Source organism: Megalops cyprinoides, chromosome 9, assembly GCF_013368585.1.
Source record: "Megalops cyprinoides isolate fMegCyp1 chromosome 9, fMegCyp1.pri, whole genome shotgun sequence".
NCBI classification, from domain to species: Eukaryota; Metazoa; Chordata; class Actinopteri; order Elopiformes; family Megalopidae; genus Megalops; species Megalops cyprinoides.
The window spans coordinates 23,128,828-23,156,168 of NC_050591.1; the positions used below are offsets into that span (position 1 = coordinate 23,128,828).

Here is a 27,341-nt window from a genome sequence, read left to right on the forward strand (position 1 = left end):
AGAAGCCTCTAAACAGGGGGATGATGTCATGCAGTGGGCGGAACTGAGTCACGGGTGATTGATTGGTGTGATGCCCCAGACAGACGCTTGCTGTGAGGCTTGCACACAAACACAGTGTGGGGGGGTGATGCAGCTGGCAGAAAAACAGAGGTGTAGACAACAACAGAGCTCTTCTCCTTGTTCATCCCAGAGAGCGTTTCCACCCCACTGCTCACTCACAGACTGTGTACTGCAGGCTACAGGATTTACACCTGGATCAGCCCTAACCTTGGATCCCGGCCATCTGGTGCCCCTCTGTGTGGGACACTGATGCCAGCTTTACAGACCAGCTTTCAATCTGGGGGGGGGGGGGGGGGTGCTGGCATCAGTCAGTGTGAGAGGGAGATATGTGGGGGGTGAAGGGTGGGGGGTGGTTATGGCAGTGGTGGATAACCATGTTTGTGTCACAGAAAGTAATGACATGGGCTTGAAACACTAGCATGCACATATACATTGACACATATATACACATATACAAGGATGCACACACTAACCCATGCATGCATGCACATATACAATCATACAAAACACACACGTGCACACACACACACACAAACACACACACAAACACATGCATGTATGCACACACCTACACAGACACACACATACACGTGAAACACCTTCATCCCCCCTGTGTATTTATTCATGCGTTCAGGGGTGGGTGGAGGGTGGAGGGTGTGTTGCTAGCAGAAATGATGTGAGCGGAGATGGTGTAGAGCAGGAGTGAGCGGCTGTCTCTGAAACGAGGTCACACCCCTTGGAGAGGATCCTGCTCCCGCCCTGTGGAGCTCTTGGCTGTGGGGATCCGCCCCCTTTACCCCCCCCCCCCCCTTCCCTCCACCCCCGGACCTGTCCATGGTGCTGAAATCCTGTGTGACAGAGCTGCTGAGAGAGAGAGAGAGAGAGAGAGAGACAGAGAGAAAGAGGGAGTGATAGGGAGAGAGAGATAGAGAGCGAGAAAGACCGAGAGGAAAAAAGAAAAACATAGCGAGTGAGACAGAAAGAGCAAGGGAGAGAGAGAGAGAGCGAGTGAGAAAGGATGAGATTTGCAGGGAGGACAGCAGGCTCGCTCTTTGTCTTGTGATTTACAATCCACAATCTGTGATTTAAGCCACGGCGGCTCGGACGCACTGAGGATCTGAGAGCCCGGGAGAGAGGCTTCTGCGATAGCGGCGGCGCTGAGGAGGGTGTCTCACAGCGAGGCGCAGCGTGACGAGGAGCAGGCACAGAGCGACAGGGAGCGGGAGCAGCTCGGCAAGGAGCAGGCACAGAGCGACGGGGAGCGGGAGCAGCTCGGCGAGGAGCAGGATGCGTGTTTCTGTGCCGCGAGGCTGCCGTGCCGCTCTGGCCCCGCGCCTGTAGACGGGCCATGTGCAGATGAGGCGGGGGAGCTGGTGCCTGGGGGGCCGTCGTTCAGCGCCGCACGGAGAAGGAGCTCCCGTCTCTCTCCCCCCACACAACCCCGGCGACCAGGAGAGCGGAGGGGGCCCCGCCGGAGAGGAGGAGCTTCGCGAACTCTGTGACACGAAGATGGCTAACCGCGTCGCCGCACTGCCGTGGGATTTCCAGGAGCTACTCCAGGCTGTCGCCACCCCGAAAGCCTGCCCTCACCTGTGAGGCATTCTGACCTGTGAGCTCACTGCTCGTCCAGTTCTTATGGTGCTGAGACCTGGGGCTACCTGCACGCTGGCTCGCCTGGGGGGGACCCGCAGAAAGGGCTTTACCCGGAGAAACTAACCCTCTCACCTGCACTACAGAGCTGGGATTCAGCCCCATCTGTGAGTATGGCCGTTCCGTCACCATTCCATTCTGTGTGTACAATGCTGTTTGGTTCAGAAGCCCCCCCCTGCTGAGCTGATATATTTCAGAGCAATTTCTGAAGTGGTGCAAAGGAATCTCAGATGGCTAAATTCTCACATTCCTACATCCTGTCGCCCTCATTTTGGCTTGCTGTTGCCTAGATACTACACCACTTTCCCTCCATGCTTTTCTTAGAATGAATCCTCGGCCCCTGCAGGATGAGACAGCTGATTCACAAACATTAGGCTGTTTGGATGTGGGAGTCAGGCAAATAGAAATGGAGAGAGGACAGGGGGGATAAGAAAGAGGGAATGGGAGAATAAGGAAAAGGGGGAGGAAGACAGATAGAAGGTGAGCGTAGAGATAGAGAGAATGATGGAGGTGTGAGAGAGTACAAAGGAGAAAGGAAAGGAGAGAGGCATGAAACATGGAAGCAGAGAGGGGGGAGAGGGAGAGGGATAGGAGGAGCCTGTGACTGGTATCTGTAAAACACTGTGCCTGCAAGGGCTAGGCTTATAAGTGTAACACGCGCGTGAGCACACACGCACACACACACACACACACACACACACACACACACACACACACACACACACACAGGTGTGGGAGAGCGCAGGTGGTGCTGTGGGGGTGGGCCCTGAGGTAGACGCACAGATGCAGAACCACACAGTTTGTGCCAGACAATGGCCCTTTTTGCCTGCAAGCTGCACATTCCCCATCTGGCCAGGCTCCAAGCCTCTTGTCTGCACTCTCACCCCGGAGGAAGCCCAGGGCATCTCGCTTCCCGCTCAGGCATTGGCGGGCCTTGCCCTGAAAACGACCCATATATCACACCGCTGCTCGTAATGAACACTTGTAATACAGTGCAGTGGTGGGCATTTTGTTAGCAATGCCAGATTGCAGTGTTTGTGTCACAGTTTGGGTGCGTGTAAAAGTGCTGAACACAAAGACGGTAGATGTGTACTGAACAGGCTGGTCACTGGCTGTCTGTGCATTCTGGTCCTCTCAAGCTAAAGGCCAATTGGCTGCAGCTTGTGTCCTGAGTGAGAGCATGATGCAACTGTTACACTGAGTGAGAGCTGGCTTCTCCAATCACAGTACTCTGTACCCCAGTGGTGCTAACAGGAGGAGGGGGCACAGACCAATCACAGAGAGCTCCGAAGCTCTTAAATACACCCCCTCCTCACATTTACACACTCACATTCACCCTCAGTCAAACTTTCTCATTCACCCTCTCACACTCATTCCACCCTGAAGTTCCTCTTTTGCGCTCGTTAACCCTTTCAAATTGCCCATAACGCTACACCACACTTCACATTCACAATCTCACATACATACATTTGTCAGTTCAGACTCTCTCTAATATTTACCATCTCACAGTGTCACATTCACACATTTGCCCTCATATTCACACATTCACAATACACTGAGATGGCATGCTTATTAATATGGAATGGTAAGAGGCAAATCCTACAAAGTACCCGCACCAGAATAAGTGTGAGAGCAAAGCATGCACACACCACACACACACACACACACACACACACACATACAGTGAGCTGCAAATATATTTATTCTGAATGCAGAGAAAATGTCTCAGTGTAATTTATAGTATTGTTTTAATCACTGACTCACTCAATTCCCTCACCTGCAGTGTTTCTGACTGGAGAACAATGAGCTCTGAGGAGGACACCTTCAGCAGATTTTTTCAGTATGTGGAGGACAGTGGACTGAGAGCCTACGATGGTCTGGTCATTCAGAATGCCTCGGACATCGCCCGTGAAAGTGACCGTGTGAGGAATGAGACGAACTGGGCGTACCTGCAGGAAAAACACGAGAAGAGACGGAGACAGGAGGAAGCCATAAAAAGGTAGGAGACTGAGCTCGTTGTACACACACACACACACACACACACACACACACATCCCCACATTATTTGCACACATATATGCATGCACACCTCTGCATAGTCACACACACAAAAATGCATACAATGATTTGTGGCTGTGCTGGGATCTGGAGGTCAGGGTCCTTGGCTAAGTTGATGGTCTTTATGGTCAAAGTGAGGTCTCATTCACTTTGAGACTCCAAAGCATGTTTAGGGGTTTATCTGTCAATCATTTTGTGGTCATCATTATGGGGAGGAGCTTTTGGGTGTTGAAGGGACCCCATGGTTTCCAACTCCCCCTGCTGTGTTGTTGCAGCTAGATCATTTCTACAGTACACTACAGTGGCTCAGTACTGCTCATCAGTATTGCTGGGTTTAGAACCGCTGGATCAGAACAAGTCTAGCAGTACTGTTTGAAGAATAGCTTGAGTAGCGCTGCTAGATCAGTACTGGTTTAAAATTTGGAAGGCTTAGAATCAGTTCATGAAAGCTTAATAGTATGTAATTCCTCAAAATGACATTTTTACAGTGTTTTTAAAGTAAAAAGAGATGCGATCTCAAATACTAATTAATTAAGTGTTAGCAATTAGTAATTGGTAACTAGTAATTAGTGATTAATTATTGATGCACCAGATATAGATAAACCTAGACAAACATAAAAGATGAATGGTTAAGAACCTTGTTCAGTTCGCTGTTCAGTGTGTACAGTATGTTCGCTCTGTGAGAGTGACATGGTTAGACCCCAGAGAGAGAGGAGAGAGAGGGAGGAGGAGAACAGCAACAGTAGCATTTCTCCAGAAGAGTAGAAATAGGTCAATGAGACAACCCTTCTCACAGTGAGAGATGGAAAACTGAGCTGAGATTAAAGTGTGAGGCACAACCATATTGCAAGGCTGATGCTCACAGGCAGACCCTCAGTTCTGCCCAGTGACTGCTGAACCCGCTGACAGCCAATCAAATCCCACAGCTGCTGTGAAATTGGGTGGGTCTTCCTGCACACTGCCCTCCCACTGCTAGTTTCAGGGTAAATTCTGCCACATAGGCAAGACAGAGTAAATCAAGAGGCTTATTTCTGCTTTATTCTTTTACCTGTGAGGGTGTGTGTGTGTGTGTGTGTTTGTGAGAAAGAGAGAGAGAGAGATATGCTTATCTCACAAGTTAGTAAACCCAGTTTGCAGTTAATCCAGTGAAATATCATGAGCTGACAGAAGTGTCCCAGCCCGTTATACTCTAAGTTCACACACGTAGATGTGACAGTGCACTTCCTCCAGCTGCTGCAGTGAATGATAGTTAGCTAAGTAGCTAATGACATTCTTTTTATTAGCTACAGCTGTGTGGTGAAATGAACCTTACTGTTATAGTAGTGTGTATTTCTAGTTATATTTCTCACCAGATAGCTAAAAAGCTGCACAACATAAGGACATTGCTTTTATAAATATTCTGGATTCATGTTAACTAGTCACAGCACTGAAATTGTGTGGCTATCAAAGGAGAGGAAGATTAAACAAAGCAGTAATCATTGCTAACTAACTGCAGGTGTAGCATATTGTCTGTGGCTTGCTTGCTGTCTGCTGGTGTCAGTGTGTCTTAGATTTATATTTTTTGCCTTTTTTGCATTTACTCATCAGAAAAGATGGTACTTCTGTGAGGGTTTCTGTGGTTAATCGTCTCTCTAAGTGTGCTCTTGGCTGAGGCTTTAATTGGAGACGTGACCCCAGTGTCCCTAAGCTATGCTATATTTACTCATTTTACACACCCCTCAGTTGTCTGATGGGCTCCAACCGCCCATTTCCCAGGAAACGACTGCGGCACACTGGCTGCAGTTTCTATAGCACCCAGAGCCTCGGGGAGCAAATGCTGTGGTATTGGGTGAGCAGCTTCCTGAGCTGTTTCCAGAATGGCTGCTGTAACTGGGATTTTATGAGAAATGTATTTGTTCCTCTTTGTTAAAATGGTCAGACAAGCAAACAAGCAAATACATGCAATTATGGTTCCTCCGGTCCAGATCAGTCAAGATCAAGGACCATGATCAAAGTTATCTCTCCTTTCCTCTTAATTTCCCAAATCTTTCACTCTTTTCTCTTGAAGCTTTTTTTTCTCTCTTTTCATCTCGCTTTCCTCTTCCCTTCTCCATGATCGATATACCACTGAGAGCTCTCATTCTGTGCTCTCACACATGAATTTCCCAGCACCGTCCTGAAAGCTCTAATCATGAGAGTGAAATAATGGATTGATTTCCTTTAGAAAAGACCTGCAGCGTCTCCCTTGGTATAAAAGCCCTTCGAAAATCCCCTCTTTCCAGACCCAGCACCTCCTATCTGTCCTCATTAACCCCGTTCCTCCTCCAGTACTGCCCCCCTCCTCCAATACTCATCCCTCCCATTAACCCCACTCCTCCTCCAGTAATCACCCCCTGTTAACCCCACTTCTTGTGCAGTACTCACCCCCCTGCTCCCTCTCCTGGTTAACCCCACTTCTCATCCAGTACTCTGCTGTCTGACAGCACTTGGGCCCTACCTCTCTGCTGCGCTCAAACACACAGCTCTCCATTGACATTGAAAATGCCAAACCGATATAGAGTCATAGACAGGAGACACAGGGAGATGCCGTAAACATGGGAAGTAGAAGAGTTGACACTGCTGTTGCATTCTTGGTATGTAAAATGTATGTAAAATTGGGGCTATGTAACTCAAAAAGGATAAAGACACCTGTTAATTGGATGCATTGTGAAAGACGTCATGAAACAGAGGGAGTTGTAATGAACCTAGGGAGTTCTGGTGTTTTCAGTTTTCCCAGTGACGTATATCTATCGGAGGGGGGCCAGGAGGGGGAGGCTTGTGAAGGTGATATAGCCGCCTCTGCTGGAGTAATGCGCACTTTAAGATTACTGATGAAATACTTTTAAGAAGGCCAGTTTCTTTTAGTGTGCAGCTCATCTGCATGATATATCTCGGTAACAAGCAAAGCAAATGACATGCTGTGAATTCTTTGAACTCTCAGCCACACTCACACAAGCACAGGCAAGGAAACGTGCACACACACCCAGGCACCCTCATACTCACACATACAGGCACACACATTTAGTCACAGGCAATTTGGCGTATCTCTATGCACAAAATGGCAGATTTAAAGCAGTAAAGAGCTACTTCCTTTTTTGCGAACAGCTCCATGTGTCCTTCAAGGACAGCAGTCTCTCCCTGTGTGCTGCCGTGACAATAGTGGGCTGCCATGCTGTAGGGTTTATGCAACACTTCCCTTCAACGCCACCCCCCCATCTCTATCCAAGAGCTGCAGCAGCAGCCTTATGTAGGGTTGGGGGGGGGGGGGGGGGGAGTGTGCCCATCAGCCTGTGAACTGCATAGATTAGACTTCAAGAGAACATCTTGTGCAGACCCCCCCTCCCACCTGTTCCCATCCCACAGAAAGTCACATCAGCCACTCAGAGAGAGAACCACCCAGACACAACACATGTTCACGTGAGGAGTAAAGACTGAAGGAAGGTAAGACCAAGCTGCTGCTGGCTCTGTAATCCGCCGAGCAGGAGCGGCGGGTTGTAATCTGCTGTAATCACATTTGAGTAAAGAGCAGAGATCTCCAATAAATCAAACTATCATCCCTCACACAAACAGCAGGCCCAGGGCCCCGGCCCTACTGTAAATCCAGCCTCACTGCGCACTCGTAAGAGCACTCTCACTGCCACGCGGTCGGGCTTGGCTGCACAGAGACGGCCCGTGCTTTATGGCGGGGTTAGGCCGGCAGCCTGGTATTGATCCACAGTCAGACCTGTACATTATCCAGAGCGTCAAGTATAGCACGGCATCTGCAGCTGTCTCTCTGCTCAGCCTTCCCTGGGCGCTGAATGTTATTTGCACGCTCTTTCACTGCGGTTCCGTGCATGCTACAGCTCTGCAGGGCCTCTTAAATCATGCCTTCACCTGCAAAACTCTAGGCATAATCTATAAAGAACAGAGTGGATGCTTCTCTCATTAAGGTAAGCTCAGGTGCTCAAAAACCAGGGCAAAATCGTCTGTACAATTTTTGCAAGGGTTGCTGTGATTTCTTTGATATGGTGGTAGCTTTATTTCGTTCTCCCCTGCGGTGTGATTTTAATGCTGCATTTGTGTGTGGTGGTGCCTGCAGCGATGGTGAGATTTTAAACATGGGGGCCCTGTGGGGGTTGTATTGGGAGGGGGGGGGGCTGCAAAAGCTGTTTGGGGGGGGGGGGGGGGGGGGGGGGTGGGCTCCCCCTCACGGTCGTCGCTCTCTGTGTGCTGCTCAGTTATGACAGCCTTTGTGTCTGGTTTGTGGGGTCTTGTTGCCAGGCAGATTTAAGCCTCTGACCAATGAGTCTCCTCCCCCCTCTCTCTGCACTGCTGCTGTTTTTATTCAGGATGGAGCCCCATGGTATATGCACGCACGCACACATGCACGTACACATACTGGAAACACACACAAACACAGTGTACACAAAGTATGCACACACGCTTTACACATATGCTTACATACACATGCTCCAACTCCAACAGATATGCATGCAAACACACAGTTTGCAGAGACACAAGTACATGCACTAAAACAGACTCACGTATGTATTCATACATACATGCACATACACTTACACAATGGTTTTATGAACAAGTGCTTGGAGGATCATGAGCACAGCTGCTGAGTTTGAACCTCAGTGCTCTCCTATTGTCCTGGTGGGAACTCCTCTAGGGCTGGAGGCTAAAGGGAGAGGGTAATCCCGTACACATGCAATGCGCTGACCAACTCCAATGCTCCATAAATCTTTGTTTTGATGAGGAATCGGGCTCCACAGCTGGATTACCCAGAATCCTATGGGATGTACAATATGGGGAGGCTGCTGCTGGTTACTGACCTGATATCAAGGAGGATTAACGTGCTAGGCCCATTGTGTCTCCCGTAGAGCAAGAGAACCAGAATTCACAGGTGCATCTGTATGACATTATAGCTTTTGAATGTATATATGAAAATTGCGCTGTGTTGTTTTTTGTTGGTTTTTAACCTTAAATGGTCACATGAGAATTATATTTTTAATGGTTTGGCTAAGCAGTTGGTTTGGTAGTTGAAAGTGATGTTTAATCCGTTTTCCATATGTTAATCAGATTTGTGCTCTGAACTGTTGTCAGCCTGCAAGAACTGACAGTCTCCGCTGTCATCACTGTAGTGACTCACACTCTTGGGCATTAGCAACAGGACTAAGTGGTGGTCCAGGGCAGCCTCTTCTTTCTTTGTACATTAAATATGAGTTTTGTGCTCTAAAAACGCACTACCAAAAATGGCAGTTTTTTGAAGTTCACTGGAAAACACCCTTCCCTCACTATAAAAAAGTGCGTACAGAGCCAGGGTCATCAGGTGGTTATGCATAGATACATCTCCCTCCCCATCTGCCCGATCACACCCCTATCCCAGCAGGACCTGCAGTCTGAGGACACTCTGAGCAAAGCATGTTGGGTACTCCCATACCTCTTTGACAGTTGTCCCATGTCACTTTAAAATCTCTGCACTTCCCAACTGCTCACACTTCTGCATTGATCTTTATTTACTTTGATGTGCAGCTTTTTTGTAAACAAAAGGTGAATATCTCTCACCTGTGCTGTCTCTCCCCCCAGGAATAGTGAACGGTCTCACTCAACGATTGTGTGTCTCTCTCTCTCCTTCTGTAATGTGTGGAGTATGTGTCAGTAACAGTCACTGAGAAACAGTGTGGAGTCTCTTTCAGTACCAGAGTGGGGTCTCTCTTTCTCAGTACCAGAGTGGAGTCTCTCTCACTCTCTCAGAAACAGTATAGGGTCTCTTTCAGTACTAGAATGGTCTCTCTCTCTCTCAGTACCAGAGTGGAGTCACTCTCTCACAGTAACAGAGTGGAGTCTCCCCCTCTCAGTAACAGAGTGGTGTCTCTCTCTCAGAAACAGAATGGAGTCTCTCATACAGAAGCAGTGTGGAGTCTGCTTCTCGATGATGAGGTAAATGAAGTTAGAGGTAATGGAGCGTGGTGACTCCTGCTGTTTTCCATCACCTCCTGGATCTGCTGAAAAACAAGCTTTTCAAAAATGCCCTGCTTTCCAAAGCCTTTCATCATTCAGCCCCATCCACACCACACCTTGGTTGCCTTTTCTTTCCAGCTCTGAGTTTTTCAACAAAACCAGGAGCTGAGCAGCTAATGCAGCAGCATACAGCTGATTTTGATCATGGCGCAAGATGCAAACACGGGTACACCAGGTCACATCCCTGTTATGGTGCTGAGAGCAGGAATCACGCCGATGCATTGGGCTAGCCTGTATCCTCATCAGAGGACTCATCAATCACTTTGGTCAGGTGCAGAACTGAAGGAGACGTGTGCTGTGACTGCAGACAGTGACCAGGACAGGAGGCTGGTGCAGTCACTGTGAGGCACTCTGGATAAGAGTGTCTGCCAGATGAATAAATGTAAATGTCATAGTGTTGTCAGTGATTAATTAACAAGGCAAGAGCAGGTGGATTGTGGTCAGTAAATGCAATAAGGTATGAGAGTCAAAACAGCACCGGTAAGTGATTAGAGCAGGTTTTTATCGAAGTGTGCTTTGTTAGACAACTGGGGTTATTGCCCTTCAGAAGAGGGTTTTTTTTAGGGTGTTTCATCAGTTGACTTGGTTTAGTGCCTTTCAGGAAAGGGCTTGGTTTAGCGCCCTTCATGGAAGGGCTTGCTTTAGCGCCCCTCGTGAAAGGGCTTGGTTTAGTGCACTTTGTGGAAGGGCTTGGTTTAGTGCACTTTGTGGAAGGGCTTGGTTTAGTGCACTTTGTGGAAGGGCTTGGTTTAGTGCACTTCAGCTGAATTCAATAGGATGATGTCCTGATGAGACTCTGATGGGCTGACAGCTTCAATGACACACTGCTCCTCAGGTCAGTGTCTGCTGCTGACAGCGTGGAACATAGAAGAGACACATTTATTAACTCTCCGCTATAAACTCAAGAGAGGCAGAGCATATCACGACCTACTGGTCCCTTACATTTGAAAACTGAATAAATACATAGTGTTTTGAAGTGTTTAGAGCAAAATATAGGTAATACAATAATATTATGAGGTACAGTATATATTATTGGAGTGCGGAAAAAGTGAACACAGTCATTCTGATTAGTCTGAAACAGATTTTGCCTCGGGTGAGAGCAGAAATCAATGTGTCAAACAGAGGGTTCTCTCGGCCGAGCGGCGGTAACAGCACACTGATCGTTAGCGGGTAACGGAGCCATTTACTGCATTAGCACGCGCCCCCGTTCCCATCGCCGGGGAGCGCGCCGCACCTTGCTGCAAGATCGCAGATAGGAGTGCCCGCGTGCCGCAAACGGTAATTACGGAAAATGTATTTTATTGGCGGGGCGTTTCTCCCTAATTTCATTTTCTCCCCGTCTAGCGGGGCCGGGTTCCATGACCGGAGAGGGCTGGGTGTCCATTTAATCAGTGCCGCTGTTGATTTACTGCGCCCGGTTCAGTCTGGGGGAAGAGTGGCTCCCTCTCGATTTCCAATCCCGGCGATTACAGTTTCAATTACTCCCTTTCCATGCTATTCACTGACAGTGGCCCCTATTACCTAGGCAGGTCTTTCATTTGGATGCTCTGTAACCCTTATCAAGATCCAGTGGAAATAAAGCCTTTCTGACTTCAGGCATGGATAGTTTATCCCTAAAAATATATTCTGAGAAAAGTATTTTCAGATATAATGTACGTAATGTGACTTTTTGCAGTTGTCCCAACCACTGTACTGATCTGCACATACTCTTATCATGTTCTTACTTTTATTTCATCAGCTGGGCCTGTCACAAACAATGTATTACTCATTAATCTTCATCTGAAATGCATGTTAATGATGGATAAAGATACAAGTATTTAAATAAATAAACATACACATTCATGTTTGTGAAAAAAGATTAGTGCTGCAGTTGTTTTATATGTTATGAAGTAATGATTATAGTCACTTTATCAGTTTCATAAATAGGATCATTAATAAATGTTTATCATCAAATACCCTTATCTGCTGTGACTTACAACATTTTACAAAATGATCCATGCAAGCATTAGTGGAACACAGTAGGACATTTACTAAGGCAAGTCAGGTAAAGCACCTTGCTCGTCTGGTCTACAACCAGCCAAAATACTTGCATGTCAAGCCTCTCCTCATCTCCCTACACTGGCCAGAATAAATTACAAAGACGTAGTTCTAGCCTTTGGCGCAGCAAAGGAACGGCACTGTTTTATGTGAAATCCATTTTCAAAGCATACGTTCCTGCTGAATCACTCCGTTTTGCAACCTCTGGACAACTTGTCTTCCCTTTCTGAAAGTGTCGATCCTCCTGGTCTTGCCTGTTCTCTACTCCGGCCTCCAGTAGGGGAATGGGCAGAACTGCTGTATCGTATCTACTGTCCCACCGCCTCAGACTGAAGACTCCTCTGTTCAATCTACATCTAAAAATTCATGCTGCATCCTCAGACGCATTTGCTATATCGTCAGTCTACCACTTGTACCTACCATGGCGCTTAACAGAATGTGACTTGTTGTGTAATAACTCGCGCTATAAGGTTGAGACACAATTTAGTATCATCTCTGCTGTTAGCCTAACATTCTTGCATGCACTTTTGTATGTCTCTCTGTATATGTCTGCTAAATGACTAAATGTAGTGTAAATGCTCAAGACCAGTGCTTCACCCAGGAGGTCACAGTTCCCTAACCAGGACTCCACACTGTCACCTAAACAAACAAATGTCCACAGTTATGGTTTTTCGCACACTTTCCTTTTTCCCTCCTAGTTGTCATATGTGCCTTCTGTTCATTTTTTTCATATTCATGTGTTACTGATACAATACATAGTACGGTAATTTACTATCAGGAAGAGTCTGGCGTTTGAGCCTGTGCGGACATTGTGTAACTAAAAGCAAATCGGTGCTGTATCTGTGGTTGTCATGGGGATGCTGGGTTGCTAATTGGCTTTCTCTGCCTCGGCAGGATCGGTGAGGACGTCGCCAGAGGGACGGACGGCGGGTATCCGGGGAAACATTTCCGCATGGGCTTCATGACGATGCCTGCCCCCCAGGACCGGCTGCCCCACCCCTGTGGGACGGGCTTCTCCGTGCGCTCACAGTCCCTGCACTCCGTCGGGGGCGGGGATGAGGACATTAACCCCAACTCCCGAAAGCAGCCGCCCCCCAAACCCCGGAGGGACCCCAACACCAAGCTCAGCATGTCGTCGGAGACGGTGAACACAGGTTCAACCCCAGGCAAGACAGGGAAAGAGCCGGACAAGTCTGACGGTGAGTCTGTGTGATTGACACCTCCTGTTCCCCCTGTCTGTGAGCCTGCCCCTGCTCCGGGTCACACTGACCTTCCTGGCTGTCACATCCCATCACTTCTGCTGGCTGTCTCTGTAGTCTGCTCTCACAGCCCATGTGCCCCTGCACTCTGTTGTCCAATCAAACCTGCCTTGTAAAGCGGAGACAGAGAGAGAAAGAGAGAGAGGGAGAGAGAGGGAGAGAAAGAGCGAGACGGAGAGAGAAAGAGACAGAGAAAGAGAGCGAGACAGACAGAGAGAGAGAGATTGAGAGAGGGAGGGAGGGTGAGCGAGAGTATGTGAATGTGAATGCTGTATCCTCCCTGCAGATTGACAGTAATACTCTCCCTACAGTTCCTTTTCTTCACCCCCCCCATCAACCCTCCCCCCCATCTCAGAATAATTCACTGCCAAGGGCCAAGTGACATTCATTGCTGTGTACTACATCTTTCAAGTGAAGCATTATACAGGAGTCCTCTTCATCACAGGAGCATCATCTGTATGCAGATGTTCTCCCTGCCTCCTCTTCCATTTCCAGCTGTTTGACGTAGCAGCTTCCTGTAGCACCTGTTTGTTCTTGATGCTGCTGTCACCCTAGCTCTGTGGTTGCTCTGCTGAGAAGAGTTCCTATCTTTATTCATATCAGGTGTCCATATTGATCCTAATTTTGCCAAATGCAAAGTCCGTTTTGAATCTGAAACCCTGCAATTCAGTTCTGTTTTTAACTTTTTTGTGATAGGTAATGTTTTACTCCGGGTTTGCAGAATAACCTTTTTATTCAGGGCTAATAACAATTGTCGTCAACATTTTTTCCAGCCATTTTTATTTTACCTTATATCAACGTGTATTTATCATTATATGTAACAGTTATGCAGAATACCGGCAGCGGGTTTAATGTCATTGCCTTGTCGTTATGCCACAGGACAACTGTTGACTGTTCATAACTTTATGATTGTGTCAGAAATGACAAGGCCCATCATCACTGACCAACGAACAAACAGGAAAGCATTTACCACTCAATCTGTGGCCTCGCTCTGTGCCGTCCCAGTCATGGCTTTTCCTCTCTCCATCCTCTTTTGCTCCAGTCCACATTGGCTTTCCTCTCTGCTGGTCCAAAATGCAAGAGCAAATAAAATTATGTAAAACAGTTATCTCTCCTGGAGCCAGTGGCCTCTGTGCTGTGCCCTCAAAAGAGTAAAAGCTCTCTTTGCACACTGCTGCCTCCAGAGTTCCAAAAGAGTCGAGCAAGGCCTTTCTCCCTCACTCCTTTAGTCTGAAAGCATAGACCACAAGATCTGTTCTGAGTAACAAGAACTGTGACCTACGTGGCCAAGTTCTGTGACCTACACTTTGTAGCCCACTCCTCTCCAAACACAAACACACACACACACACACACACAAACATTTGCAGATCAGTTTTTACTGTTGTTGGACAGTCCTTTACTGGGACTGCAGATAAATTTGGATTGATGACGACCTCAGCCTTTTCTCCTCATGTATAGAGGTGGCATAAACAACCCTGCATTTCTTCGAGTCAGATGATGCACTTTAGGTCAGCTCAGAGAGAGAAATGCAATGCCACTTCATGGCTGTCTTTATGTGGGGAAAGATGAGCCGTGACATTCCTGCTGTGACTACAGCCATTGCCTTTAGCCTATCCTTCGACAGGAGACACTGACAGGGAGGCATCTTTATTCGCTCTCCTTCTTGCCCTGCGCTCTCCCTCTCTCTCTCTCTCTCTCTCTCTCTCATCATGCCCCCCCCCCCGCTCTCTCTCCTCCCTTGCCTCCTCTCTCACGCTCCCCCTCCTTTCCTGAATGTTCTCCCCAGCACAGTGTCCCAGTAAATGGCACCCCTGTTAGCGCTTATTTATAGATATGATGGAATATGTCAACAGAAACACACACACACGCGCACACACATCCACCTACCCACTCACCCACCCGTAAACTCACACACTCTCACACATAGACATCCACCCACCCACACACAAAGACACACAAGCAGATATGCAAGTCTCACTTTGTTCTGAAGGCATCGTTCTTCAGAACAAGTTGTCCTGCCAGTAAATCATCTTTTCTGAGAACCCACCAGTGCCTTTAATTTTACGTCAAACACAGGTTTCACACAGAGCTGTAGCTCTCTCCATCTCAATGCCGGCAGAATGCAGTCCCTTCTGCCTGTCTGCATGCACAGACCCCATCACCTGCTGTCTGTTGGTATTCGAAGACTCTAGTACCTTCTGTCTGCATGCGCAGATGTGCTCCCATTGTGTCACTCAGTGCTGGCAGGAGGGGCACTGACTCCCTGCTCAGATTTGATTCCCTGTGAGTAGTGATGTCATCGCACAAGCAGAGCATGCTGATCTTCCATGGCGCCACGGCAACTGCCTCCGCTGCAGATGCACAGAGGTCGCGTGGGCACAGCCGCGACCGCCGCCTTCCCCGCGGCCTCTCCGACCGGAGGCAAGGGACCAGGGACGGGGGGTGCCACGTGTCCTTCATTGAGAGGATGCGGGCATTAGCGGAGCAACTGACTGTGTGCTAATTAATCAGCACGGGATTCATTCATGGAGCACGGCTGACCTAGATTCCCCTGATCCCCCCCCCCCACGCTGCACACGTGCGGTCCCACAGCATCATCACCCGAGCTGAAGCAGATCGGCCGGAAACGTCACGCAGCCCAGCGGAGCCTCCCGCAAAGAGGAGCACACTCAGACCTCACCCAGATCACACCCACAGTCCAGCTTAACACCCATCTGGCACTAGTGCCAGTGGCATCTCAGTTTTGGAGAGCTATTAAAGTGTTATTTGAGTGTCAGTCCACCCAACATTTGTTACAAGATGAGACAGAATAAGATGTGTTTAAATTTGTTTAATATCCAGAAGTTTCCCCCTTCTGCACATTAACACAACACAGGACATTTTTGAGATAATGAGAATGGGGGAGAGCTGCCTGTAGGCAAATAAAGACAGAATTCTGTGAAATGGGTGTAAAAGCATGAAAACTCATCATCTTCTATTATGTGTTTAGAAGCTAACTTGGTTTACACTATAACAAAATAAAATCCAAGGAAAGCCTTTGATCGAATGTACCAAACTAGCCTGTTAAGGCCCATGGACCAAAGATTGGTGTGTGCATACATTTTAAATTTAAATTTTAGGGTAGAGTAGATGACTGAGGTTCCTTTAAGTAGCAGCAGTGTGGATTCTACTCTTCCTTTCCCCACAGACATGGGTTTTTTCCTGTCCATTGCTGGGTTTGGCAGAAGGTAGATGACATGCATCTGAAAACCCAGTCATTTGCTTCATACTGTCCTGCTCTCCCCTTATCCCTCACTGTATGGTCACGTCAGATGTATAGCTTTCTGAGTGCTCACTTCCTGGCTGTTGTCCTCTTTCAGCATCAGCCAGATCAAGGCCTTGCAGCGAGGACCTCAGGAGAGTCCCACCCCCGAAACCCAAGAGGAACCCCAACACCCAGCTGAGCACCTCGTTCGACGAGTCCTACATCAGGAACCACGCCTCCAAGAAGACCTCCAAGAGGGAGAAGGCGTCGTCGCAGACACAGAGCCCCGCCCGAGACACGGACGAGGACGAGCCCGTCTACATCGAGATGGTGGGCAACATCCTGCGGGAGTTCAAACGGGACGAGGAGGAGCAGGGCGAGGCCGTTTACGAGGAGATGAAGTACCCCGCCTTCGAGGATATGGGCCAGGACTCCAGGTGGGAGCAAGTGGGCTGCCCCTCCCAGTGCTCCACGCCCACCATCCCAGACCTGGAGCTCACTCGGGCAGCCACGCCCAGGGGCTCCCTGTGTGACATCCCCGCCCCCTTCCCCAACCTACTGTCCCACCGGCCCCCCCTGCTGGTGTTCCCCCCGGCCCCCGCCCAGTGCTCCCCCAACTCGGACGAGTCCCCCCTGACCCCGCTGGACGTCACCAAGCTGCCCATGCTGGAGAACGTGTCCTACATCAAATCTGGGGCGTCGCCCACGTCGGGCGAATCCCAGGGCTCCTCCCACCGCAAGGCGGAGAAGGAGCTTCCGGCCACGCACACCATCACGGCCTCGGGGCGCTCCTCCGCCCCGCCGCTCCCCTCCACCCTCTACAAGGCGTCGGCCTCAGCGCACGGCTACCCCCGCAGCCACTCGGCCTGCCCCTCCCCCGTCAGCATGGGCCGCTCGCTCACGCCGCTCAGCCTGAAGCGGCCGCCGCCCTACGACGCGCTGGTGACGGCCGGCATGCCACGCAGCGCCTCTGCAGTGCCTCCCCACTCCGCCAAGAGCGCGGCCCAGGAAGGGGGCCGGCTGTCGGGCTCGTCCAGCGCGCACGGCTCCATGCAGAACGTGTCTCGCTCCCGCACGCCCACCAGCCCGCTGGACGAGCTCACCAGCCTCTTCACCACGGGTCGCAACATGCTCAAGAAGTCCTCCAGCGGCAGGAAGTCCAAGGACCCGGCCGAGAGTGAGTATCAGAGAGCCCGTGGAGCTGAGCACCACGCATTAAACAAGGAATATATAGTGACAAGAAATATATATCAGTGTATTACATATATTGAGAAATGGATCAATGATGGCCGCTTTCACGTTAGTAATTTAATGCACGTGTGGCACAACATATTGTCAATTATCTTATAGAATATACGCAAAAAAATTGCATATATGAAAGTGGCAATAACTCATATGCCTTGTAATAATGCATTATTGATTGCCTTAGTAGGAAATCTCATTGTGGGATATTTATATAGGTCACATTGTAGATATGTATGCAGACAGACATTTACAGAGTCAATTCAAGTAAAGTGTATATATAAGGAACAAAACAATTGTAGGATACCCATATATAGAACTTGCCTGGTCTCTAAACACAAAAGTCCAGCCCATAAACTCAGTCTGGCCACTTATGTGTCCAACATATTTTTCCAAATGGATTTTGAAGGTCACATCTTATGCTTTATTAACATTTAATAGTTTTGCAGAAGGTCGAGAAGACATTTTGTGGTAGCTATCTTTAGAACTGACGACCTGCTTTAATCTGCGTGTGCTCCATTCTGGGGCGATACATACAGTACGCGGCACAGATGCGCCACACTATGCACAGATACACGTGGCACTCCCCAAATATGCTCACAGTAATCTGCACTGATGTTTGCTGAACTCGGTACATATACTTTCTGTGCTCAGAAGAGATGCACGCCACACTCAGCACAGATGCCATTCTCTGGAGAGAGACGTGCACAGCACTCAAACGCTGCACTTGATACAAATACATGCAGTGGTCTGCGCAGGTGTACCCTGGCACATGCATGCCTTACTCTGCAGAGGCACATGCGGTATTCTGCACATGCTGTACTCAGTACTCAGCACAGTCACATGCTGTATTCTGCACATGTTGTACTCAGTACTCGGCACAATTACATGCTGTATTCTGCACATGCTGTACTCAGTACTCGGCACAGTCACATGCTGTATTCTGCACAGATACATGCCGTACTTGGCACAGTTACATGTCGTACTTGGCACAGATCTTTGCTGTATTCGGTACAGAGACTGATGATATAATTGAATCCTCTGGGATTAGGATTGAAGCCTGGATATCTCTGCAGCCATGTAAGAGGCAGATGCCCCAGCATGTTATTGATGTTGCAGCGATGTTAAATACACAAACATCATCTTTAAAGTCTGTTGACTGTGTAAGCACCGTGGTGCTCCAGAATAAACCTGAGATATAATATAAGAAGCAGACTATAATGAATTATGAGTTCAGGTTTGAATTCATAGTAAGACTACTGGGCCTAAAGGTATTTTGGCAAAAAATATATGCCAGTACTGTGGTATGTTATTGTTGTAAATGAGAGATTTCTTCATTCGTATCATTTGGTTTGGCCTCCGCCCCCACAGTGGTTTGATCTCAGAATAAGACCCTAGGTAGAATTACATGCATTCAGTGTAATGGAGGACAGAACTGTTTGTTTTTCACTTGTATTAATGAGAGAGTGGTGTAGTGTTTGTTTTCACATTAATTAGTGAAAGAATACCAGAGTACTATTAAATAGTTGTCAAAAGGTTGTTCAAGGACATTAACTTCTGCACAGCTGAGTTAAGTGTGTGCACTTAAAAAGTGCTAAGTGTAAAATTACCCAGAATTCCCACGGAGGGGTCCAGTCAAAGCAGGACAAATGTAGAACAACATCAAACCCATTCTGCGCTGCTTTCTGTCTTTAATCTGGGAGGTCTCTAAAGTCTCCATCAGAGAAGCAGCATCTTAATGAAAATTTAATCTCACACACCAGTTCCTGTGAAGCCTGCTTTGCCATCTAGCGCGGAGTTGCCGTGACAACAGCAGAAGATTATCCAATCAAAGCATAGGATAGGTCATGCCTCGTTGGAGAGCAAATGTTCAAAACACATTAAACCTTTAGAGTGGAAGACAAATTATCCACTTTTTAAACAGCAACACTTTTCGTTAATTAGGTCACAGATTATGAAATGAAACATTCATGTTTTTCAGGCTGATGGTGAATGTGCCCTTCATCACAGGATCTGTCACACACTTCAGTTCGCTGTGCAGAGCTACCCCACACCAACCTCACAGAAACACACACTCACTGAGCAGAAGCGTGCTCTGACACGTACACCCAAATGCACACGCGCATGTATGCCTTTCCCCTGTCCATCCATCTGTCAGTCCATCTGTCTGTCGGGGTCCTGTGATTGCGACTGTGTTTTTGGCAAAGGCTGGGGCCATGTGTCTGACAGACCCTGTGTGTGGTGACTGGCAGTTCTAGATAACGTATGTGTCATTGTCAGGAAGCCACATTACAATATAAATAGATCGTTTCTCACACTTCTTATCATGACAGTGCTTATGGTCCATAGAGACACAGGAAGACACAGAGAGATACAAACAGATGAGGATACCGTTACACATAAACACAAAAGTTAAACAAAAACACACAGAGATACACAGAGGCAGATACACACACACAGACACCTCACTATCAGGCTGACATCTGGTTTACCTCTCTCTTGAATTCTAATTAACACTTTCGGAGATCCTAGACAGGTTGGTGTGAATCTTTAAGATGCAGTGCTATACATCATACAATTGGGAATCTCCTCCTTTGTGACTCGACAGCTACTATTAATCCATTCCTGAGTTGAGTCCAGCGTGTGGGTATATATCAGTGTGCTGGTGCTTCTGTGTTCACGAGCTGGGTGGTTTTTCATGTGTGCCAACAAGAAGTACATCTCTGTGTCAGTTGTGTTATCAGGCAGATTTCTGGTGCCAGAGGCCTGATAGTTGGCATTTCCCTCTGACTCTGCCAGAGGGAGGCTGTGTGTACTCAAACAGGCACACACGCACACACATGCACACAGACACACACACACACACACACACACACACACACACACACACACACACACACACACACACATGCACACGGACACGCACACGCACACACACATACACACACAATAACTCTGCTTCTTTCACACATTCCCTCATACACTCATACAATAACACTATATTTCTCTCTCTCCTACATATGCACACACACTCTTACTCAGAAGTGCCTGGTGCATCGCGCGGACCTTGAGAAGGTTATTAGCACCGATACACTTGGCAGCAAACATAATTGAAAAGCTTTCATCTGTTAGCAGAGTAATTTCTTTAATGCTTTTGGAGCGCTTGAAGGACATAATGAATGAGCTTTCTAATGGAGTACTCAGGTTAGACATGGAGAGAGTTATATCAGCAGGACAGGGATATGGCAGTGGCCAATTTCAGACTGTATCATTGGAGACATCGCATGGCTTCTTTTTCTCTGTTTCAGCACTCTGCTTCCATGTTATATGTTTTTGTTTGTTTTTTTGTGCTCGTCTGTGTGATATCCGTCAATATCTGTTCATCATAACCTGCACTGACTTCTGTGGTCCAAGAAGAAAAGAGAGACTGTGTGAAAACCGTGTGAAAAACTTAACTGCTTCCATACATATACAAGGACTAGATCTGTCATGCCAGTAAGAGCAAAATCTGACACAATTTAGTGATTCTATATATGTACCAAAACCGTTTCAGTACAGAATTCCACCTCACATTTCATCCTTTTCCAGTTGGCGATGCTGCATGGTGCAGTACCATGTTTGAAGTGTACTTTGTTGTTTCATATTTTGAAACCCATGAAAGCTTATAAAAGCACATTTCTTTGAAAAGGGATGTTGTAAGTTGTTGAGTTGTTTCCTATCTTGAAATCTAGGCATATATTGTAGAATACATTTTATTAAATAGTGTAATATTTTGTCACGGTAGAATATATTTCTTATATTCATTATTTATATTTAAATGTGTTCTCCTTTTCATGAAGTGATCCCACCCCCCTAAACCCCTTCTGGCTGTGCCACAGAACCAAAATTGTGAAGACAAAGCCACATGTGAACCTGTGTTAGAACACATTTATTCAGAATTGCTACTCATACCTGCATGTTTACGGAGAATCTGTGCTCATACATGCAGTCATTCAGAATCTTTCACTACACTTGAATCATTAATTTACACACATTTATTTTGAAACCGTGACACACAGCATCAGAGAACTCCACAGTGGCCCCCTCTGGTCACCTGGCTTACTCCTAATGCACCTCAAGGGTGACATCCAGTGGCTGCTCTCATGTATTGCGCACATTTTACTTTGCAGTCAGTTTTGGTTTTCTGTCACAGGGCCAAATACTCTACATGACTGTCAATGACTGTTACTGACTCCCCGTGTAAGATGATGGACGAACTGATTAGCTGTTTACTATCTGTGACTCACACTTACTCTGCTCCCATTCTTGCAGGCGAGGCCAAAAGCAGGAGTCACAGCACCGAGCCGCTGCCGCGCCACGAGAGCAGGGACAGGGGGGGTCACCATGGCGGCAGCAAGGAGCCCCCGCAGGCGGGCGAGTGGGATGGCATGTCAGGACAATCAGCCACACCCACGCCCACCGCCACGCCTATCAGACTGGGGCGTTCCTCCGTCAGCCCCACCATGATGCTGGGGAGCAGCAGCGCGGGTGAGGGACCACTGCTCCACACATTGCTTAGCTAACTGGCACACCACTGAAATATAGTTATCTCATACAACATATATTCACCACTGGGAAGGACAATGGGTAAATCAGCTTCAGACGTTAGTTCCTGGAGTCTTTTTGAGCTGACATATTAGATAGTTAGCTATAGATATCTGGTTGAAATTCTAATGCTCCACCACTAAGGTGGAAGCTGCTTGCTTTGCCTACCATACGTGCAGACCAGACATATCAGAGTGGAGATAATGCTGGGATCTGTTCACATGAGAGGCACAAGCCTTCCGGTTCAATCAAAACCATTCAGCCATTTTAAGGGAAAAAGCCGCTCTGTTGTAACGTGGTGGCAGATTAGGGAAGGCTTCAGAAGCACCGTAAGACGACTCTGCAATTCGTATTGGGGCTGTGGGAAAGTGCAGAAGTTGCACAATTTGTCACGTACATAAGCCTAGTGAGTGGCAGTCCTTACACAGCTGTACACCCTGGTTGGGTTGACCATGCATGGCAATGTGCTTATGACTAGACCTGACTGCACTCTCTCCCCACAGAGTCCAAGGCAGGGTGCAAGCTGGGCCGGTCAGCCTCCACACCTGGTGTGCCGCCCCCAACAGGGACCCCCCAACGGCAGCCTCTGGAGGCACAGCAGAGCCAGGTACCGCCGTTCCCCGAGGAATGAGCCCGTGTGTTGACCCGGCCTGTGTGTCCTGCCTGTGTGTCCGCCGTCCATGCCTTCCTCTCTCTGTCCCGACCTCTGACCCCAGCGTCTCCTCTGTCTGTCAAGTTTACACAGGAAGCTCTTTGTTTGTTGTGTGTTTTGTGTTTGTCCCCATTCTGTAACATCGGGCAGATGGATATATACAAACATCAAATGAGAGCGATTCCATGCTAATCTCAGGAGCAGGGATCTGAAGAAGCCATTGTTCTCTCTGTACCTGAAACAGCCACAGGTAGTCCATATGCCTGTCAAACGCTGTCAGGTTCAGAAATCCCCAAAGCAGCTATGCAGTTTGTACACCTCTGATGTCATTTGATTTTCTAGAGCATACAAAGCCACCTATTTATTTATTGTTTGATGTGTGTATATATACATTACATATCTGTGCTGGACATTTGTTGAAGCATTTCTGTGTCTGTGGAAACAATTTGTTATAAAAGAAAGTCATTGTGACCAGTCCTGACACGTTTCTGTACGAGAAAAAAAGACTTTCTGTCACCTCGTCACATTTGTGTGGAAATCCTTTAAACTGTGAAGTCATCAATGCTGCTGTGACACCCAGAGATGTCACACCTCCTGATTCTCACATGGGTGAGGTCACGCACCCTCTCTCATTTGTCAAGTGACACACAATCCACTCAACAGCGTCCACCACTTACACAGACTCCCCCACCACTACCCACACACTAATGCACCTACCCACACTGCTACCCTGCCACGACTATAGACCCTCCCTCAACACAGCACTGCATCCCCACATATACTACCGCACCTCCACACACTACTGCATTGTCACATTACTGCATGCACCCCCACCTACTTACAGCAGTCCCTAAACACACTGCTGTACCCCCCCACCCCCCAAACACACTACTGCACCACCACTCTTCCCCCACAGCACTGCACCTCCAAACACTCTTCTGTACTACCCTGCACAGAGTGCTACACACCCAAAACACACTACTACACCCCCCCCCCCCTACTGCCCCCCCCCACAAACACACACAGACACTACACAACCCTCAACACTATTGCACACTCCGTACACCCCACTGCACTCCCAGACACACATTTCAAAAATTGCCTGTCATTCCCCAAATCAGTACAGAATTATAGTGTCAGAAACTGTAATCGATCCAAAGCCAAATCTTGAGAAAATAAATCCAGTTTAACCCTCTGTTTTATCCTTTCCTTGTTGTGTTGTCCTTTTGTGCCTATGTGTGTATGCTGAGGGATAAATTAGTGTGTCTGTGCGTGTATGTGTGTAAGAATGAATATATTTGTATATATGTATGTGTGTTTGTTTAGAGGATCAATTAACAGTGAATTAATACACTGTGACACACTATGACCTACACTGAGAAACAAACACTTACTGATTCAGGCACACATTCTCACATATTGACACACAAGCTTAAACACTGACTCACGTCCACTCACACCCCGACCTGCACACACACATACACTGACACACATTCTTACTCACACATATATGCAGACTTACTCTTCAATAGTTATGCACTCATACACTGCCATACTGCCTCACACCCACTTACATATTGACTGCCATGCTGTGTGTGTGCTGCACTTCACAGTGAATCGCTGTCTTGGTTTCAACCGTCTAATGTGTGTTGCTAATGTCTATTCCCCAGAACGACTCGTGTACACATCTGCCATTACATTACATTACTACATTGCATCACATTATTGGCATTTAAGAGACACTCTTATCCAGACCGACTTACAGGTTTTTTTTACAATGTTATCCATTTATACAGCTGGATATTTACTGAGGCAATTGAGGGGTCGGTACCTTGCCCAAGGGTACGGCAGCAGCTACACTGCCACCCATGCATTCATGCAGATATTTACCACACATCTGGCGATGACTCCCCATACAAAAATGAAATATACTGTAATATATTGAGAAATAAATTGTTCAGCCCAAAAATATATTGTAAATATATTCATACACATACATAAATACACATATATTAATGCATAGCAGATGTATATTGCAATATACCAAAATTACAATGATTTACATATTTTCAGTATATTGAGTCAGTTAAAACTATATTCTCTAAAATATATTCTCAATTTATTTATGTATTTATTTATTTATTTTTGCATGGGTTCAGCCTTAAATGTAAGGCTTCTCTGGCACTTCCTGTGACAACACATTTAGGATTCATGCTGCTAATGTGTAAAACTCTGTGGTCAGTATAAATGAGCTGCTGGAGAAACACTTGATATTGCAATTTTGATGAAGTGTCAAATGGTCAGCACAGCTACAGTCACAGATACACTAGTCATTCTACATGTTTGGTACATTTGCAAACCCATATATATATAACTGACACCATAAAGTAAGCACAACTAACAATTTACACAATACACAATTAACACTACACCATAGTCAACCAACAATGTGCTCTGTACTCAGCTGCATAAACACAGCTCCAGGCCCCAAACAGAGTTTGTTGTTTCTTTCTGCTTCAGTACTTTAATAGCTAATTAAAGTCATTATTTGGACAGGAAGTCAGCTCCTCGGGTGTTCCAGTTATAAATAAGTTGCCAAATGAAATGCTAAAACCTCCTACACTGGAAATGACCCACCCTTCTAACAAACCTATATCTTTTGGAAATTTGTAATTGAGCATACACATTTTTTCATTCAAAAACTGGTGTAACACCTACTAAGCAAGTACACTATTTAAAACATTCTGGGGGTAACAGTGTTAGTACTTTACATCCACAAAGACACTCACACTCACATACACCAAAATTCCCTCCCTCCCCCCTTTTGCTGCTGTGGGAATACCGACCCTGTGTGCCCCCAGCAGGTGGCGCTGTTGCCGTGGGCGTGTGGGGACAGCACCATGATGGAGACCATTGAGAAGAAGCGCAGCCTGTGCCGGGAGATCAGGGCACGGCAGCGGGCAGACCGGGGCTTGTGTAAGCAGGAGAGCATGCCCATCCTGCCCAGCTGGAAGAAGAGCAATGGCCCCAAGAAGTATGGCCCGCCCCCTTACTCCGCCCAAACAACTGTCTTCTGGGACACTGCCATCTGACAGGCTCCAGCTCCAGTGCCGCACCCACATTCTACACCAGGACCACTAGGGGCCAATCAGAGAAGAGAACAGGAAGTCACACAGGATGAGTGGGTGGTCCAACGTAGCAAATGAAAATATCCCAGAGTTCAGACGATCATGTTTTACTATAATTCTTTATATTTAATATTTTTCTATTTGAATAATTGTCTTAATATGAAATCTGCTCAGTATTATTAGCTATTTTCTAAACAAAAAGGAATACATTTAAAACTGAAAAATTGTAGATTTAGTGATGAGATGTTTTGTTTTTGGACCTTGTTGGTATTTATATTGCGAGACACTCATATGCATCAATATCGCTTTGTTGAAAAATTATTATGATGTGTGTTGAAGTCAATCCAGTGAGCACTTCACAGTTTTTATAAAAAAAAAAAAAATCTGAAAGATTGATTTTCTTAAGGTCATAAAAAGTACTATTTTGAATGGAATATATTTTGGCATCTTGGATTGAGATGTTTACAGGAACCTTTCGAATATGTAAGACTTCCAGCTCCCTCCTGGCCAACAACACCCTCTCAAAGCCAAGCAGAGCCTCACCCGCGTGCAGGTCTTTGCTGTCAATTATGGAGTGTTGCTGACAGGTGACGTCAGGCCTTGCCAGTGACCTGGCACAGATGCAGGAGGGCAGGAACTATGTGGGTGGAGGTGGTCAGAACGCCCCGAGTGGGCGGTGCTGGGACGTGCCGTGGAAAGGATGTGCTCTGCATTGAATGAGTCAAAAATCAAATGAGGCTGTTGGAGTCACAGTGCCTGTGAGGGAGTGCAGAGGGAGATGCTCAAGACAAATCTATTTCAACAATCCAACCAGCCAAAGTCTGTATGTTGAAATAGCGAGGGCGTTGTTACCCAGCATGCACTAGATCAGTGGCAATAACTGCACCTGCAGACAATGATCTTTACCTTCTCAACACAGCAGCTGCTGCTCTCGACTGAAACAGTGAGAATTTGCATCTGTCTATGAGGAACTCACCTGAAATTCTCACTATAATCTATATAATTTATTACACAGTACACTATCTTTGCTTTTATAGAGGTACCATTTGCCAAATGTGAACAGGGAACAGAAACATTTTCAGAGTGTGTTTTTTGGAATTTGCTTATTAGTTCATTAGTTGAATTTGAGTAATTAACTTTTATTGAGGATTAATTAACATTTTTCCCAATGGACATGGCCCCATTTCATTAATAGAGTTTGATGTTAATGCGACTGATAATTGGCTGACTGCAATATATAATCAGCAGTGATTGGTTGCCCAGTAGATGGTCATCAGTCTATAAGGGGGCTGCTGCAGTAGCAGGTCCCACCATCAATAAGGGCTATGTCTGCCATCCCCTGAAAACTATGCTACCCTTCATACTTCGCAACACACCACATGGTCCAGTATAACTCATC

General features: G+C 47.1%; 1 protein-coding gene across 1 annotated transcript; it reads left to right on the forward strand.

Annotated features, from left to right (window-relative positions):
- Positions 1-1,006: 1,006 nt before the first annotated feature.
- On the forward strand, positions 1,007-26,025 carry nyap2a (neuronal tyrosine-phosphorylated phosphoinositide-3-kinase adaptor 2a). The gene is made up of 7 exons (XM_036537417.1): positions 1,007-1,817; positions 3,494-3,709; positions 12,727-13,031; positions 16,452-17,513; positions 21,890-22,105; positions 22,666-22,769; positions 25,676-26,025. The coding sequence occupies exons 2-7, from the start codon at positions 3,513-3,515 to the stop codon at positions 25,904-25,906; spliced, it is 2,115 nt and encodes a 704-aa protein (XP_036393310.1). The 5' UTR covers positions 1,007-1,817; positions 3,494-3,512; the 3' UTR covers positions 25,907-26,025.
- Positions 26,026-27,341: the final 1,316 nt, after the last annotated feature.